Raw genomic sequence first — 15,818 nt, 5'->3', positions numbered from 1 at the left:
TACAGTTCACACTGTTAATGGTGCATTCTTTGTGGTAATCTTAGTTCTAACTTACTTTTACTTTGTCTTCATAGAAAAGCCAGAGGAACTCAGATGAATCTTCACCATCTTATTGCAGCCAAGATCACGGTCCCAATAGCGTGTGCATTTTTGAGACTTATTGCATGTGAACCTTCATCAGAAAGCACAAAGCACAGCATCACTACAGAGTCTTATAACAATGATTTGTGTGAGAAACAGACCAACATTTAACTTGTTATTGACTGCTAATGAACTATGAGATCTAGGGAGGATATAAAGAAAAATACATTTATGAATGACAATTCTCAAACTTTTGAGGTAATTGAGGTATTATGTGACTTCAGAAGACATGGAATATGCTGCACAAGTCAAACTTTTATGGTGTTTTTGTTTTTAAAGCTTGAAATTGCATTGATAAGAAATTTACTGATGCAAAATGTATGAAGAACCAATACAAACCCCTCAAATGTCACACTACAGGCTGGTCTCGTGTCTGAACTCTGCAAGATCTGGATTCCTTCCTCCTGTAAAAGGCCAGCATCTACCCTAGACATGGATACACATTATACAGATAAAATTATTTAGATTTTAGGGACTGATGATTTTATACTTTATACTTTGTTTTTCACACATTCATTTGAACAATTTCATAATGATTTAAATGGATGAGGATCATGTCTCTCCAAACCTGTATGACTGACTTTCTTCTGCAGAACACAAAGATCATTAGAAATATAGCTACGAGCAGCAGTTATCAGGTTCAAGCGTTTAAGGCCTTTAAGCATTTGTGAAAAAAGATTTTATATTTTATTTAGCAAGCATGTAACCATTTAAATAAACAATGTAAAATACAATTTTCAGCCAATACAGGCAATTTACCATAGGAAATACATGGTTATTCAGCCATTTCATGGGATTTGCCAAAGAAATACATAATTTTTACCCCTTTTTAACAGTTAGTCCCACCTATGGCCTGATCTCCATAAAAGTTCCCATGCTTCTGTAAAATCATGTGACGTGCACGTGTTATAGTGCCACCAAGTGGTCAGTCACCGCGTCCTTTTTCACGTGTCCACAAAATAAGTTCTTACATAGATGTGCCGAGTTTGGTGAAAATATGTTATTCTGTTCTTGAGTTATGACCTTTTTAGTAAAAGTGTCTCCGCACACTGTGAAGGTTTTGGCGGCCCTTAGGGACCGTGAATCGTAATTTCACTTTTTTTTTGATAATTATTGACAATCAGACTCCGGAGAACCTTGCTGTACTTGATTGGTTCTGAACAGGACAAACTAGAACTAGTTCACAAAAGTAGGTTTTTAAAAAAATCCAAAACACCTGAAAATTGAGGCAGGGATTCCAACGATATAAGACACTTTGAGCCTAGGCCTAACGGTTCAGCAGTTATGAGCCATTTCCTACTTTTGATGTCAGGCTGATCAGACGAACCTTGGTGACGATGTAGACGGTGTGAGCACTACCAGCCCAATCATGTTTAGGGGAGAATGATGATCCTTGGAAAATGTAACAATTACAATAGTGTTTCAGTGCTTCACGTTTGAACCTCTAATAAGGTTGGTAAGAAAACAGTTTCATTCCCATTGAATTCCATTGTATTTTCCAAAACTGTTTGGGACATCAACAGTTATTTTGAGTTCCTCAGAAGAAAGTAAGTCATAACATGAGGGTGAGTAAAATAAATGACAGATTTCTCATTTTTGGATGGACTATGAGTTTAAATATGTGATAAATCATTCCTAAAAACAGACAAATTCATATAGGAACAAGACAGAAGGTGATTTCACATGTTTTTCTTACTTGAGTTCTGTTAGACTGGAGCAGTTCTGGATGATTTGGAGGATCCAAACAGTCCACATCTCACTTAGACAGTCCAGTTTCATTTTCATCTTTTTCAGTTCAGCGAAAGAACAGAGAACTGACATTAATGCATCTGAATCTTCTTGGAGAATTATCTGTATAAGTTTGTCCCACTTAATGTTGATTAGCTCTTGGCATTGAAAGGTGAGAGTGAGCGACCACGAAGATTTTGAAGTTTCTATGCAGATACTATAAAAGTAAATAAATAAATAAAATCAGAATTGGCATCAATGTTGTTGTGTCTATAAACCAACAATTAATTTTTTCTTCACCTGAAAAGCTCTTCATTGATTGACAAATGAAGTTCACAATTCTCAAGTTTTGTAAATATAAAGCGGACATCAATGCTGCAAATCAAAGAACAGAAAAAAGATTCATGAACTGAACATAAAACAAAAGCACACTGAAGGATGATAACTCATGTGTACATTAAATACTTTAAATGTATAAAATGTATTTTGAGACATTACCGCTGTGATCTCTGGGTCTTTCCTCTGAGAGCGTTTATCAGTTCATCAAGATCATGATCAGAGTCTGATGAAACTAGTATGTTCAAGCTGTAAAATCAGTGTACAGACCAAATAATCAAGTTAACTTGCAATAACAAATAATAAAAACGTAATGACATTTATAAAATGTATGTATCACTGGTTAACCAACCAGTGATGTATGAATAATATAAAAAAATAGAATGAATTATACAGATATTAATAAAATCCATCATGTATCTGTCAAAGCACTTGCCTTACTTTCTTTTCGTGAAAAACAGGCAGAATCATGAGGAAAATTTCAGATGATAATATGCACTCAGTAAGATCCAGTTTTTCGATGTACTTGCAGCAGTACAGCAGGGCCTGGCAGTCTGTTCTGCTTATGACTACACCATATGCATCAATTATTTCACAGGTTTCCATAACTTGTTGTACAAAGTCATTCTCATTAAGTTCATAGAGACAGTGAAAGTAAAAAAGTGATTTATGTGTGTGAATATTTTGACCCATTTCCAAAATCCATTCTTTCAGATAAGTCTGTGTTTTTGAATGAACAACGAGACCATGTTCCTCAAGTGTGCATCTCACATCCTTATTCAGCAGGCCAAATACAAACTGCACCACAGCTGAAAAACGGGGAAGACAAATACCATGACTTGAGTATTTATCAATGGGTAATAGCTGTGTAAATTTTCTCTGGAACTGTTTTTTACCCAAAAGGACATAGTACAGAGCAGTAAAGAACTCCTGAAAGCTGAGATGCATGAAACTGAACATCGTCTCCTGGTGGATTCTTCTCTTAAACAGGAACTTGCACAGGAACGGATTGCCAGCAGGGTCTGAAACTGTTTCATAAACACTTTTCTCATCCAACAGGACTTGCTGTTCCAGCATCCCTCTCTCTGCCAGCTGACCCAGACTCCTCAGCAGGGTCGGGATGGACTGACTCGAACCCTGGCAGTGATGCTTCAAGAGCGTGCACACAAAGTCAACGTAGATGGAGGTGGTGGTTTCCAGTCCACTTGTTACATCTGCAGCGGTTTTGAGTCGTTCCTTGATAGTTGTGCAGATGATCCAGCAGACGACAGGGATGGAACAGGCAGTGATGAGAGTTTCATTCTCCTTCACAAGTGTGTAAGCCGTCCTGAAAAGTTCCTCATTTTGAAAAAACTTCTGGAAGTACTCCTCTACCCCCTTTTCTGAAAATCCCATGATCTCAGAGAAACGCTGAGGTCCTTTGAGCAGTTTACTCAGTGTATCTGTGGCTGTAGATCTGGAGGTGACCAGAAGGAAGGACTCTGGCAGGATTCGACCCCTCAGCAGGTCACAAAGAATGACCTCAGCTGGGGCTTTCTGAAGCAGATCAGTGTGTGGTGACATGTCATTAATGTCCTGAGTGAGTCTCAGCTCATCAAATCCATCAATGATGAAGAGCACCTTCTCTGGTGAATGCTGTAGTACCTGTGAGATCTGATCTGATGTTAAACTACAACTGCAGCTCAAGATCTCCACCAAACTCTTTATGCCACAAATGCGGTTTATTTCTTTACACTTCAAGTGGAACACAACATCAAACCGCCCTTTGTAGAAGTCACCAGATGCCCAGTCCATCATGATCTTCTGCACAGTGAAAGATTTCCCATTCCCAGAATTCCCCTGCAGTATAACAGCACTGGGACGGATCCCGTGTCCATGTGGGTCGAACAGAGAGTTCAGACGGACAGAGTCATCACTGCTCCGGGCGCTGAGGACCTTCTGGAAACTTTCTCCACTGGATCTGATCTCTTGTTCTCTCTCTTTTCGACCTCTATGTCTCTGAAGGATCAGAGGTTGTGTGTAGCGCTCAGACAGCAGCACTTGTTCACCAGGCAGTGAGTTATACTCGGTCACACACTGATACTCACTGCAGATCCGCTCCTTATATTTTAAAATCACAGAACTTGTTGCTGCACACATAAAATAAGCAATGTTAAACAGGGTTAGTGCATTTTATAACTTTAATTTTGATTCTAATAGAGTAAGACATTTTAGAGCAGACTGTAAGTAGCTGCTAAATTAAAAGGCAAAAGAAAAAACATTCAAGACATATCAGATTTATCTCTTACCTGAGGTTTCTGTTGTTTCTGAGGGTGGGCGAAACAAAGTAGAACCTGCAGAAAATTAGACAAAAACACTGTTTTCATGCACCTGTCAATTCTGGGATTTTGCACTTTTTTGGGGGATTTGCTCCTTTATCTATCTTTATCTAGCGTCTGTAGATTTCAATTACAGTACATTCACCGATCAGGCATAACATGAGCACTGACAGCTGAAGTGAATAACACTGATCATCTCATCATCACGGCACCTGTTAGTGGGAGGATATATTAGGCAGAAAGTGAACATTTTGTCCTCAAAGTTGATGTTAGAAGCAGGAAAAATGGGCAAGCGTAAGGATTTGGGTGAGTTTGAGAAGGACCAAATTGTGATGGCTAGACGACTGGGTCAGAGCATCTCCAAAACTGCAGCTCTTGTGGGGTGTTCCCGGTCTGCAGTGGTCAGTATCTATCAAAAGTGCTCCAAGGAAGGAACAGTGGTGAACCGGTGACAGGATCATGGGTGGCCAAGGCTCACTGATGCACGTGGGGAGCGAAGGCTGGCCCGTGTGGTCCGATCCAACAGACGAGCTACTGTAGCTCAAATTGCTCAAGAAGTTAATGCTGGTTCTGATAGAAAGGTGTCAGAATACACAGTGCATCTCAGTTTGTTGCGTATGGAGCTGCATAGCTGCAGACCAGTCAGGGTGCCCATGCTGACCCCTGTCCACCGCCGAAAGAGCCAACAGTTCACACGTGAGCATCAGAACTGGACCACGGAGCAATGGAAGAAAGTGTCCAGGGGCCTCATTTATAAAGCGTGCGTACGCACAAAATGGGGCTGAAAACATGCATATGCCAGTTCCTGCGCAAAAGGTGGGATTTATCAAGAAAAACTTGACAGGAAAATGTGCGCACCTACACGCAAAATTTGACCCATGCGTTTTGAAGACAAAGGGAATTGGCGACACCGACGGTGAGCTGAGGGACTGACGGCAGATGAAGGAAAACCACTTTAAATCCTAATTATGAGTCATAATCATAAATACGGTGCATGTTCACAATAACAGTTTAAATAAATAAAAGAATGATTTAAATTTGCATGGAAACTCACGTTTTCATTTTGATTTACATTAATATTAGGCTACACTTTCACTAATGGCGATAAGCACTGAAATTACATTACGCAGTCATTACAGAGAAGTTAAACAAAAATAATATGAATTTAGATAGTAGATGTGCTACTTTATGGGTAGGGGGCTCTGACCATCAGACCTCTCCTCCCCCTCCTCGTGGGGACCATCGGCCGTTTTGAGCAGTGAAACATGAAAAGTGGGAGAAATACGATAGTGATTAGGTAATGCTAGACGGAATGAAACTGGTGTTATTTGACGGGTAATTTGGAAAGGACCAACATACCTTGGGCTTAGTTTCTTGCATGGGAGGCGGAGACGTAGGTCTCGGGTTGACAGCCATACCCACTGCCCAGGTTGATAGGCAGGGCCGATGCGACAATGGCGATCAGCTTGCTCTCGTTGTCGGCGGACAGCGTGTTGTAGGTGTACATGTGCCCTGTCCCAGGTAGCCTCACTACGGTTTAACCAGTCATTGATGGCAGGCACATTTGTGGGCTCTCTGGACCAGGGAAACAGAGGGGGTTGAAAACCCATGATACACTGGAAAGGGGTTAGGCCGGTTGCAGGCTTGCGCAGAGAATTCTGAGCGTATTCCGCCCATAGGAGATAACGGGACCAGTCTTCTTGATTGGCGTTACAGTATGACCGAAGGAAGCGAGTTAGTTATTGGTTTAGTCGTTCGGTCTGCCCATTGGATTGTGGGTGGTACCCGGATGAAAGGCTGACATTAATATTCAAGGCTTGACAGAAGGCGGACCATAACCGTGAAGTGAACTGTGGGCCACGATCGGACACACTGTCTTCGGGCAGGCCGTAGATGCGAAACACCCACTGGCATAGGTGATCAGCAGTCTGCATAGCAGTGGGTAGTTTGGGTAAGGGGATCAAGCGACATGCCTTAGAGAAGCGGTCAACCACGGTGAGTATGGTTGTGTTGCTGTTAGAAGCGGATAGATCAGTAATAAAGTCTATTGCAATATGGGACCATGGACATTGAGGTATTGGTAGAGGGTGCAGTAAACCAGCTGGTAGTTGATGGGATGGTTTATTAATGTTACAGACCGGGCAGGCTTTGACAAACTGAGTGGTATCTTTAGAGATGGAGGGCCACCAGAAACGATTTTGAGCTAACTGGATGGTGGCTGTGATTCCAGGGTGACCGGAAGCTGGTGAATTGTGGACCAACTCCAGCACACGGTTGCGCAGTGCCGGGGGAACGTAGGTCCTCTCCGGAGGACATTCCTGGGGAACCTCAGTCTCCATGTTCGCTTGTTCTAACCCCGTCATAATGTCCCACTGTACAGGTGCAACAACGAGAGAAGGCAGTAATATGGTTACTGGGTCTTGGTTTTCAGGCTCACCTTCAAACTGGCGTGACAAGGCATCAGCCTTGGTATTTCTTGAACCGGGTCGGTATGTCACAGTGAAGTTGAAGCGTGAGAAGAACAGGGACCATCGGGCTTGGCGAGGGTTCAGTCTTTTGGCGGTACGGAGGTATTCGAGGTTCTTGTGATCTGTTAGAACGATGAATGGGTGAGTGGCCCCCTCTAGCCAGTGACACCACTCCTCAAAAGCCGCTTTCATGGCCAACAGCTCCCGATCACCGACATCGTAGTTTCGCTCAGCCGCATTCAGTTTTCTGGAATAGTAAGCACAAGGAAACAGTTTAGGAGGGTTACCTTGTCGTTGAGACAGGATGGTGCCGAGACCAGTATTGGATGCGTCCACCTCAACGACGAACGGAAGGGAAGGATTGGGATGATGTAGGATGGGTGCAGAAGTGAAACGTTCTTTGAGCTGTTGAAATGCATTTACGGCAGCGGGGTTCCACTTAAGGTAGTTCTGTCCCTTTTTGATCATGCTGGTGAGGGGATTTGCTATCGTACTGAAGTTGCGGATGAATCGCCTATAGAAGTTAGAGAAGCCCAGGAATCGTTGCATCTCCTTGATTGTATGAGGTTGCGGCCAGTTTAAGATAGTTTCGACCTTCCTTTCATCCATGGCGACACCCTCGGGGTTGATGATGTAGCCCAGGAAGGAGATGGAAGACTTATGAAATTCACACTTCTCGGCCTTGGCAAAGAGCTGATACTGGATGAGGCGTTTGAGAACCTGTCTGACCTGTTGGATGTGTTCCTCCATGGTGTCTGAGTATATCAGAATGTCATCTATGTAGACAACAACAAAACGGTTAAGCATGTCCCTGAACACATCATTAATGTATGACTGGAAAACAGACGGACTGTTGACTAGCCCGAAGGGCATAACAAGGTATTCGTAGTGCCCTGTAGCCGTTGAGAAGGCGGTTTTCCACTCGTCCCCCTCTCGGATGCGGATCAAGTTATATGCACTACGTAAATCAAGTTTGGTGAAGATCTTGGCAGAGCGGAGCTGTTCCAAAGCTGCGGGGACCAGGGGTAGAGGATAACGAAACTTGACAGTTATATCATTAAGACCACGGTAATCAATGCAGGGGCGTAGACCTCCGTCTTTTTTACTCACGAAGAAGAAGCCTGCTGAAGCAGGTGATGTGGAGGGACGTATGAAGTCTTTAGCTAGTTCTTCTTTGATGTATTTCTTCATCGAGTCTGACTCAGGTTGGGAAAGTGGGAAGATGCAACCTCTAGGAGGTGTTGTTCCTGGGATGAGATCGATGGCACAGTCATATGTACGATGAGGTGGTAACTGGGAGGCCCGTACTTTGCTGAATGCTAGATGGAGATCTTGATATTCTTCGGGGATTTGTGGTTCAGGAACTGATGAGGAATTACTATTCTGGATGGATCTGAGAGGAAGGGAAGTGGCAGTTAACAGACATTTGTTAAAACAGCACCAATTCCACTGCAAAATCTGACCCTCTCTCCAGCAGATGACTGGATTATGTGTGCGTAACCATAGTAAGCCGAGTATAACGGCAGAGGTGGAGGTGGGTAATACATGGAACTGTATGGGTTCTGTGTGAAATATGCCCGTCTGCATGGTGAGTTGCTGAGTGATGGTCTGAACTCGTCCAGAGCCCAGCGGTCGCCCATCTATGGCTTCCACTGCGAGGGAAGAAGAGCATTTAATTAACGGGATGTTGTGCTGTTGAGCGAAAGATAGGGAGATAAAGTTTCCCGCAGCCCCAGAATCCAGTAAAGCAGTGGTATCCAAACGTATATCCTGAACTAGCAGAGTTATGGGTACGGAGACAGACATATCAGAATTATAATATGGATTGGAATCACTCACCGAGCGTTGATTTTCTGGGTGTGTGCGTACGGGGCAAGACTTGCGAACATGACCGGGACTGCCACAGTATAAACACAGGCGACTGACCAGGCAGCGATTTCTTTTCTCCTCAGTGAGATGGTAAGCATTAATCTGCATGGGTTCTGGGGTGTCTGAATCACTAGGTTGTGTGGAGCGAACACTACGTTTCAGACCAGTCTTGCGTGCTTGGATGAGGTTGTCAACATGAATAGCAAGCTCGATGTATTGATCTAAACTCTTCCCTTCATCCCGACAGGCCAGTTCAGATTGTAATTCGTGAGATAATCCTCATCTAAAACAGACCTTCAAAGTGTCACTCACCCAAGTGGTCTGAGCTGTGAGGGTGCGAAAAGCCAGGGCGTACTCAGCTGCCGTCTTTCTGCCTTGTGTTAGTTCCATAAGACGATCCCCTGCTCCTCTTCCGTCTCTGGGGAGATCGAATACGTCTTTGAATTTCTGCATGAAATGATCGAATGTAGAAAATGTAGCCCCATTCTCTCCCCATACAGCCGTTATCCATTCCAGGGCTTTCCCCGTAAACAAAGAACAAACAAAAGCTATCTTACTGGCCTCTGTGGGGTACATAGCGGGTTGTTGGTTAATGAAGAGAGAGCATTGTAGGATGAAACCCTTGCACTTGGAGGGATCGCCGTCGAATTTCTCTGGAAGCAAGATGTGGGGATTAATCGGAGGCGGCGTTCCTGCCGCATGGTTAATGACGGTCGCTGTGACAGGTGGAGGAGACGCCGCTGGAGCAGACACCTGCAGACCTTGCAAAGCTTTTACCAGTTCCTCTGTGAGTGATGTTAGGCGGTTAAGCTGATGCTGGTGGGCGGCGAGTTGACTGGCTTGAGCAGACATTGTAGCACACAGGTGAGAAAAAGCAGCTGGATCTTGTTGGGGCGAAGTCTTCTGTAACGATTCATCACTCGAATTGGGATCCATTTGCATGCTTTAATAGTAAAGAATAGTCGTAGAGGCAAGGGTCGAACAGGAGCAGACAGGTGTAATACAGGCAGGCAGAATTGTGGTCAAGTAACAGGCAGAAAGGTCGGGACAGGCTGATATCACTCACAGAACGTAGAAACAGTCGAGGGTCAATGGACAGGCAGCTCAGGGTCAGTAACGGGATACAGCAAGGTCAGTAACAGGTAATCAAACAGTAGAAAACGCTCAGAAATGTTCACCGTGGCAAAACAAGACTTCGCGATCAGAGAGGGTATGATAGAGTCTTTTATAGTCCGTGTGATATGAATCAGCTGGAGCAGCAATCAGTCAAGAGAAAGGGCTTCTGGGAGATGTAGTGTGTTAGTGTATGTGTGTGTGTCAGTATTCTGGTGACGGCTCCCTCCGATGGCCAGAGGAGGGAATCACGGAGCTCGTCTCTGTGACATTATGACAAAATATTTTAGCGAGAAGAACGATCATGGATGCACACTTAACTTGGATATTATGGAAGACACTGCTGGATTCGGTGGTCGAACGGTCCGCTGTCCAGTTTGAAGAGCTCCAATGATAATATCTTACTGTACAACCGCAGCTGCAGGAGGTGTTGATGTCGTGTGAAGGATCTTCAAACAATTACCACTGTATATGAAGGATATAATTTGAGGAAAATGGTAAGATTTGCACATTTCCTTTTTTAAAATACTTTGTCAGTGAGGCGCAATACAATGCAGTAAATAAGTAGGCCTATACATTACAAAATAGCCTATAAACTTCCTAAAAGATGTTCACCTTAACAACAAAACTGCATAAATTTAATTCAAATTGGTTTAAACTATTAAAATACTATGTATGGCACAAATTGCATTTATAGTCCATATCTAATATTTTCCAATGTCTTGTACCTTTGACGGTTTTAACCATAGTGTCACGTGGATGGGAACGTGCATGGAAATTATATGCAGATGAGGTTATGCATAGTAAAACTAGGCGTCATAAGCTCCATATATGGTGATTTTGGGATTTGTGCGCAGGTTCTGGCGTACGCATGGTTTTATAAATCTGAATTTTTTGTGCATATGCAGAAATTAGCTTTTGCGCGTATATACACTTTTAGGATGAAATCTACGCAAAGTGTTATAAATGAGGCCCCTGGTCTGATTACATTTTCTTTTACATCACGTGGATGGCCGGGTGCTTACCTGGGGAACACATGGCACCGGGATGCACTATGGGAAGAAGGCAAGCCGGCGGAGGCAGTGTGATGCTCTGATCAATGTTCTGCTGGGAAACCTTGGGTCCTGCCATCCATGTGGATGTTACTGTGACACGTACCACCTACCTAAGCATTGTTAAGACCATGTACACTGTTTCATGGAAATGGTATTCCCTGGTGGCTGTGGCCTCTTTCAGCAGGATAATGCTCCTGCCACAAAGCAAAAATGGTTCAGGAATGGTTTGAGGAGCACAACAACGAGTTTGAGGTGTTGACTTGGCCTCCAAATTCCCCACAATCCAATTGAGCATCTGTGGGATGTGTTGAACAAACAAGTCTGATCCATGGATCGACCTCACAACTTACAGGACTTAAAGGATCTGCTGCTAACATCTTGGTGCAGATACCACAGCACACCTTCAGTGGTCTAGTGGAGTCCATGATGGTTCAGGGCTGTTTTAGCAGCAAAAGGGGATCAACACAATATTAGGAAGGTGCTCATAGGCTCATTCGGTTGTCAGTTCACCTTTTAGTGCTTAATCGCGTTCTGTACACACAGGTAATGATAATTTAGGGGATTCACTCCCGCATTTAAATGCGGTTGTCACTCCTGAAAAGTACAGTGTGTACGTGGCTATAATGGGCATGTTAACATCATTAATAACTAGATGTTCAGTTCGGTTCCGTACACACTGCATAGAATTTCTGTAAATGCGGTTGTCGCTACCTGTATTTTACTGAACTGTGTACAGAACGCGATTAAGCACTAAAAGGTGAACTGACAACTGAATTTAGCTGCAGAGTGTACGTGGCCAATGTTATGCCTGATCGGTGTATCTTTAAAGGCCGTTTTCTCAAAATTAGTTTTTTTCTCTTGCTCTGAGTCAGAAATTTCCACTTCAGCAGCACTTACTTTACAGTTTTATTCCTATTTATATTCTGAAGATTTTTATAGAGGGGTTTGTTGATATATACTTTGCCTGACTTTATACAACATTTTATTTCTAAACAAATGGTGAAATTTTATTTTTTTCTGGCTGTTGACAGTATTTTATGATGTATGAAGTGATCAAAAGAGATCTGAAATCCCATCTGTAAAATCTTTAAACTCTAATGGTCAAAAAAAAAAAAAAAAAAATGAAACCAATGTTCAGATTTCTGTTCTATTAATGTATGCAAATTAGTGCATATTTAATTAGATAATGCCTTATTTGCAAATTTAAACATAACATTTAAGAAAACTTACTAAAAATGTTTGCGATTCTTTTAATCATCTGGGGAAGTATGGTGATATCTATTAGTTAATGTTTTACCCTACCTGGGGTGTCTCAAATGTCATTAAATTATAAGATTTCAACAGCTAAATCTAAAACATATTCAGCATTAATATAATTTTATTAGAAATTATCTAGTACATTTTAGTATATGACCTGTGATTATACCTGAAAATACATTATCAAAAAAAAATATCATAGTCAAAATTATCAACATCTATGAAATGTACAACGCATTTTACTTACTAGGTGCATTATGTATGATGTTGACATGGCCTGTTATTGTATTGTTAGTGAGCACAGGTGCTGTAATCTGGCTTCCACTCTGAGCTGCAGCGCTGACATTTGGCCCAGCAGAGTGATGCTCTAAATGACAAGGTAAAAATTTATTTTAGGCACCCAATAACTCTATTATTAATGTTTATTGATGTTGTTCATTTTAGCTTTTAATATCATGAATATTCAAGCTTTGTGTAATGATTTAACATCAGCTGAATTAAGGGTGATTGGGACATGAGGTCAAATGGGACAGTATAACTATAGAATTTATTTTCTCATCTAATGAGTGAAAATAAAAACTTTTTTTGCTGAGCCCTAGCTGTGAGACCACATCTTTTAAATGTGATGACCTTGTTAGCGTGATATCATGTAGGTGGGCGGGGCAGGCATTAAACAGGAAGTTGACTGTGAAATGCATGAACTGAGGAAATGATATAAGCTCTTGATAGTTTTAGTAATACGGTCCAAAAGAAATTGTCATAGCTGCTATATTGTACAAACTTTTTGGGTGGAAGGGACAACCACAAAAAAAAAAATATTATAATCATGAACTAGCTACATTTTGATAAAATAAAATGACCAAATTCTGAAAATAAAAACATTATAGTTCAACTTTTTTTTTACAGATTTGTTGCAATAATAAACCATATTCATGTTTCTGTTAATGTTTTGTGCAGATTAAATGTGTTTTCAAACAGTTCAGGATTGAATGAACAGAATTGAACAGTATGAATTTTAGACCTGAAGCATTTTTTTTTTAACTTATTTTCTTGATTTTAAAATGTTTTCAATTACTTTTGGGCTTCATGCCTTTTACCTCAATTGCATGTGTATGAATTTTGGATGGATTTATAAACTGAGAAATGAAGTTAAACAAAATAAACATGGACTCTAAATGATGATGAACAGAAAAGGAAATATTGCATATGAAGTTATATCAAAGCATGAACTAACTTGTGCAATACAGTAAATCAAGTGTCAAGCATCATTATAATATAACATTGATTCCTCCTCAAATGGATAGTTAACATCTTCAGTATTACAGAAATATGTCATGCGTTGCTGATGTTTTTAATTTATGGCAAAAGATGGAAATCCAAAAACTGTCCCAATCACCCTTAATTCACCCTAACTTTTTTAAAAAGCACTTTATAGACTAAAAATAAAGCTTGAAAGATCATGTCACACCCAAAACCATGAGACAAAAAATAATTAGAAAATGCCCAGATGACACAGCCTACTGTTAAAATTGTCCATCTCAGTCAGTTCATTCTCTGCAAGAATAGAAACACAAACAATAATAAACAATAATATAAAAGTGAATGTGAATTTTAATAACTTTAAAGGATATTTTATACACTTAAATGGAAATAAAGCATAGTGTCAACAGCTTGCGTTAGGAGTCTTACCAGCAGAACAAGTTTATTTAGCATGAGTTTTGCACTGATATTCGCAAATATAATGACGGAACCGTCTCTAAAGTTACACCCGACACTGGTATGCACGTTTCTAACTTCAATAACATTTGAAGAGAATAATTTACAGCCATAAAACCAACTGTAAAGTGTTCATCTACATGCCAGCTGTGATGCACCTTTCATATTTTTGATATTAATTAAAATAAACTGTCAAATCATGTAAAATGTAATCATGTAATGTAAAAATACTATTTTCACTGCTATATATGGACTCAAACATAAATATGCCATAATTTAAAGCTCAATAACATTTGAAGGCAATAATTTACAGTCATAAAACCAACATGTCAGCTATGATGCACACTTTTCATATTTTTTATATAATAGTGAAAATAGTAATTTTTACATATGATTTGACAGTATATTTTAATAAATATCAAAAAATTTTAAAGATGTGCATCACAGCTGACACCCAGATGAACACTTTAAAGTTGGTCTTATGACTGTAAAATATTCTCTTCAAATGTTATTGAAGTTAGAAACGTGCATACCAATGTTGGGTGTAATTTAGAGACGGTCCAGTCTTTATATTTGCGAATATCGAACATCAAAACAACTTCATGCCAGTGGCGAAGTTACCTTATTTTCAAAGATGTAGAAAGTCGGAATGACGCTGAAGACTGGTGTTACCGTTATCATTTCGAGAGGATGTCAGAACGAGAACTAAGGCGTTTCTCAATACCAAGTAGGCGAAGTTCATATTTGAGTTAGTTCTGACGAGTTCGGCTCAGGAAGACGGGAGGATTCAGCAAATGGTACAGCAGTGAACTTGATAACGCTCGCTCTACTCCAGTTAAACACCACTCTGCCTCTTTTCGTTTTCATTTTAAGGTTTTAAACATTAATAGCCACACAAATGTGGTTCAGGCAACTTTCATTGATACAAAGCTGTCTCAAGTCCGCACAAATCTCCTCTCCATACTCGATAAAGGGAACAGATCAGGAACACATCCGGGGATTTCGGATAGATGTGAACTTTTAATAGGTTGTTTTCAATCACGTGGTTCTGTCGGGTGGCGGTCAAGAAGTGAAAATAAGAATGGAAGAGATGGAGAATAGTGATGGGATTTATGGCTCTTTGAGGGGATCCGGATCTTCGCGATCCGTTCCTTTCAAAGAGCCGTTCAAAAGAACGGCTCTTTTGGCTCTTTTTAAATATTTAGTCAGTTTTAAGAAGCCAGCTTGGGGGCATCTCAGTTTATCCTGGAAATAATCACTGGGAGGAATGATGAGGTGAGATTTGTAGCCAAATAATTAAAACTCGGATATCACACACCAATATCTGAGTTTGAATTATTCTGAAATATTGATTATTACCTCATTTGTCATGTGTGGACTATATTCCATAGGGTTGCACAAATCCCTCTGCTTAGACAGTGACATCACTATTTTGGATTTACCTTTAGTACAAAGTGTGTGTGTGTGTGTGTAAAGCTACGTTGACTTATGTTATTCATACAATACCTACTCACAAATAAACATCAAAAACAAAGCCGGCTGCAATGAATTTCTGTGCAAAACAGCTTTTACTACAAACACTTCCACAGAACATTGTTATCACACAAGAACATTTTGATAGAAAACAAAAAATATTTAAAGTAGATAAAATTAGAATAAATAAAATGGAAATGTCTACATACTACATAGTATGTAGTACAGCTTTTACTACAGTATGTATGTAGTACATACTATTACTACTGTAAACTTTGCAAATAGGACATCAGCCCCTTCAAGTCAATGAACAATAACAAAGTGGGCTGCAATGAATGTCTGTG

The 15,818-nt window shown here is 40.8% G+C and overlaps 1 protein-coding gene across 2 annotated transcripts in view; it reads right to left on the bottom strand.

Moving 5' to 3' along the window:
- The window catches only part of LOC125252111 (NACHT, LRR and PYD domains-containing protein 1 homolog), a 38,113-nt gene extending 22,830 nt beyond the window's left edge, over positions 1-15,283 (bottom strand). For both annotated transcript variants that reach the window (XR_007181156.1, XM_048165150.1), the window contains exons 1-10: positions 14,623-15,283; positions 13,807-13,839; positions 12,533-12,652; positions 4,494-4,538; positions 2,642-4,334; positions 2,368-2,454; positions 2,170-2,244; positions 1,838-2,086; positions 481-567; positions 56-172 (exon numbers count right to left, since the gene is read on the bottom strand). Coding sequence is in view for 1 of the 2 variants with exons in the window: in XM_048165150.1 (XP_048021107.1) it covers positions 58-172; positions 481-567; positions 1,838-2,086; positions 2,170-2,244; positions 2,368-2,454; positions 2,642-4,334; positions 4,494-4,538; positions 12,533-12,652; positions 13,807-13,822 (2,487 nt within the window). In the remaining variant the exon portion in view is untranslated. The remainder of the gene's footprint in view (positions 1-55; positions 173-480; positions 568-1,837; positions 2,087-2,169; positions 2,245-2,367; positions 2,455-2,641; positions 4,335-4,493; positions 4,539-12,532; positions 12,653-13,806; positions 13,840-14,622) is intronic.
- Between the last annotated feature and the right edge of the window lie 535 nt (positions 15,284-15,818).

The sequence above is a fragment of the Megalobrama amblycephala genome, linkage group LG18 (assembly GCF_018812025.1).
Source record: "Megalobrama amblycephala isolate DHTTF-2021 linkage group LG18, ASM1881202v1, whole genome shotgun sequence".
Lineage (NCBI taxonomy): Eukaryota > Metazoa > Chordata > Actinopteri > Cypriniformes > Xenocyprididae > Megalobrama > Megalobrama amblycephala.
The sequence above is the reverse complement of the archived record's forward strand: the minus strand, read 5'-3'. Positions and strand labels throughout refer to the sequence as shown.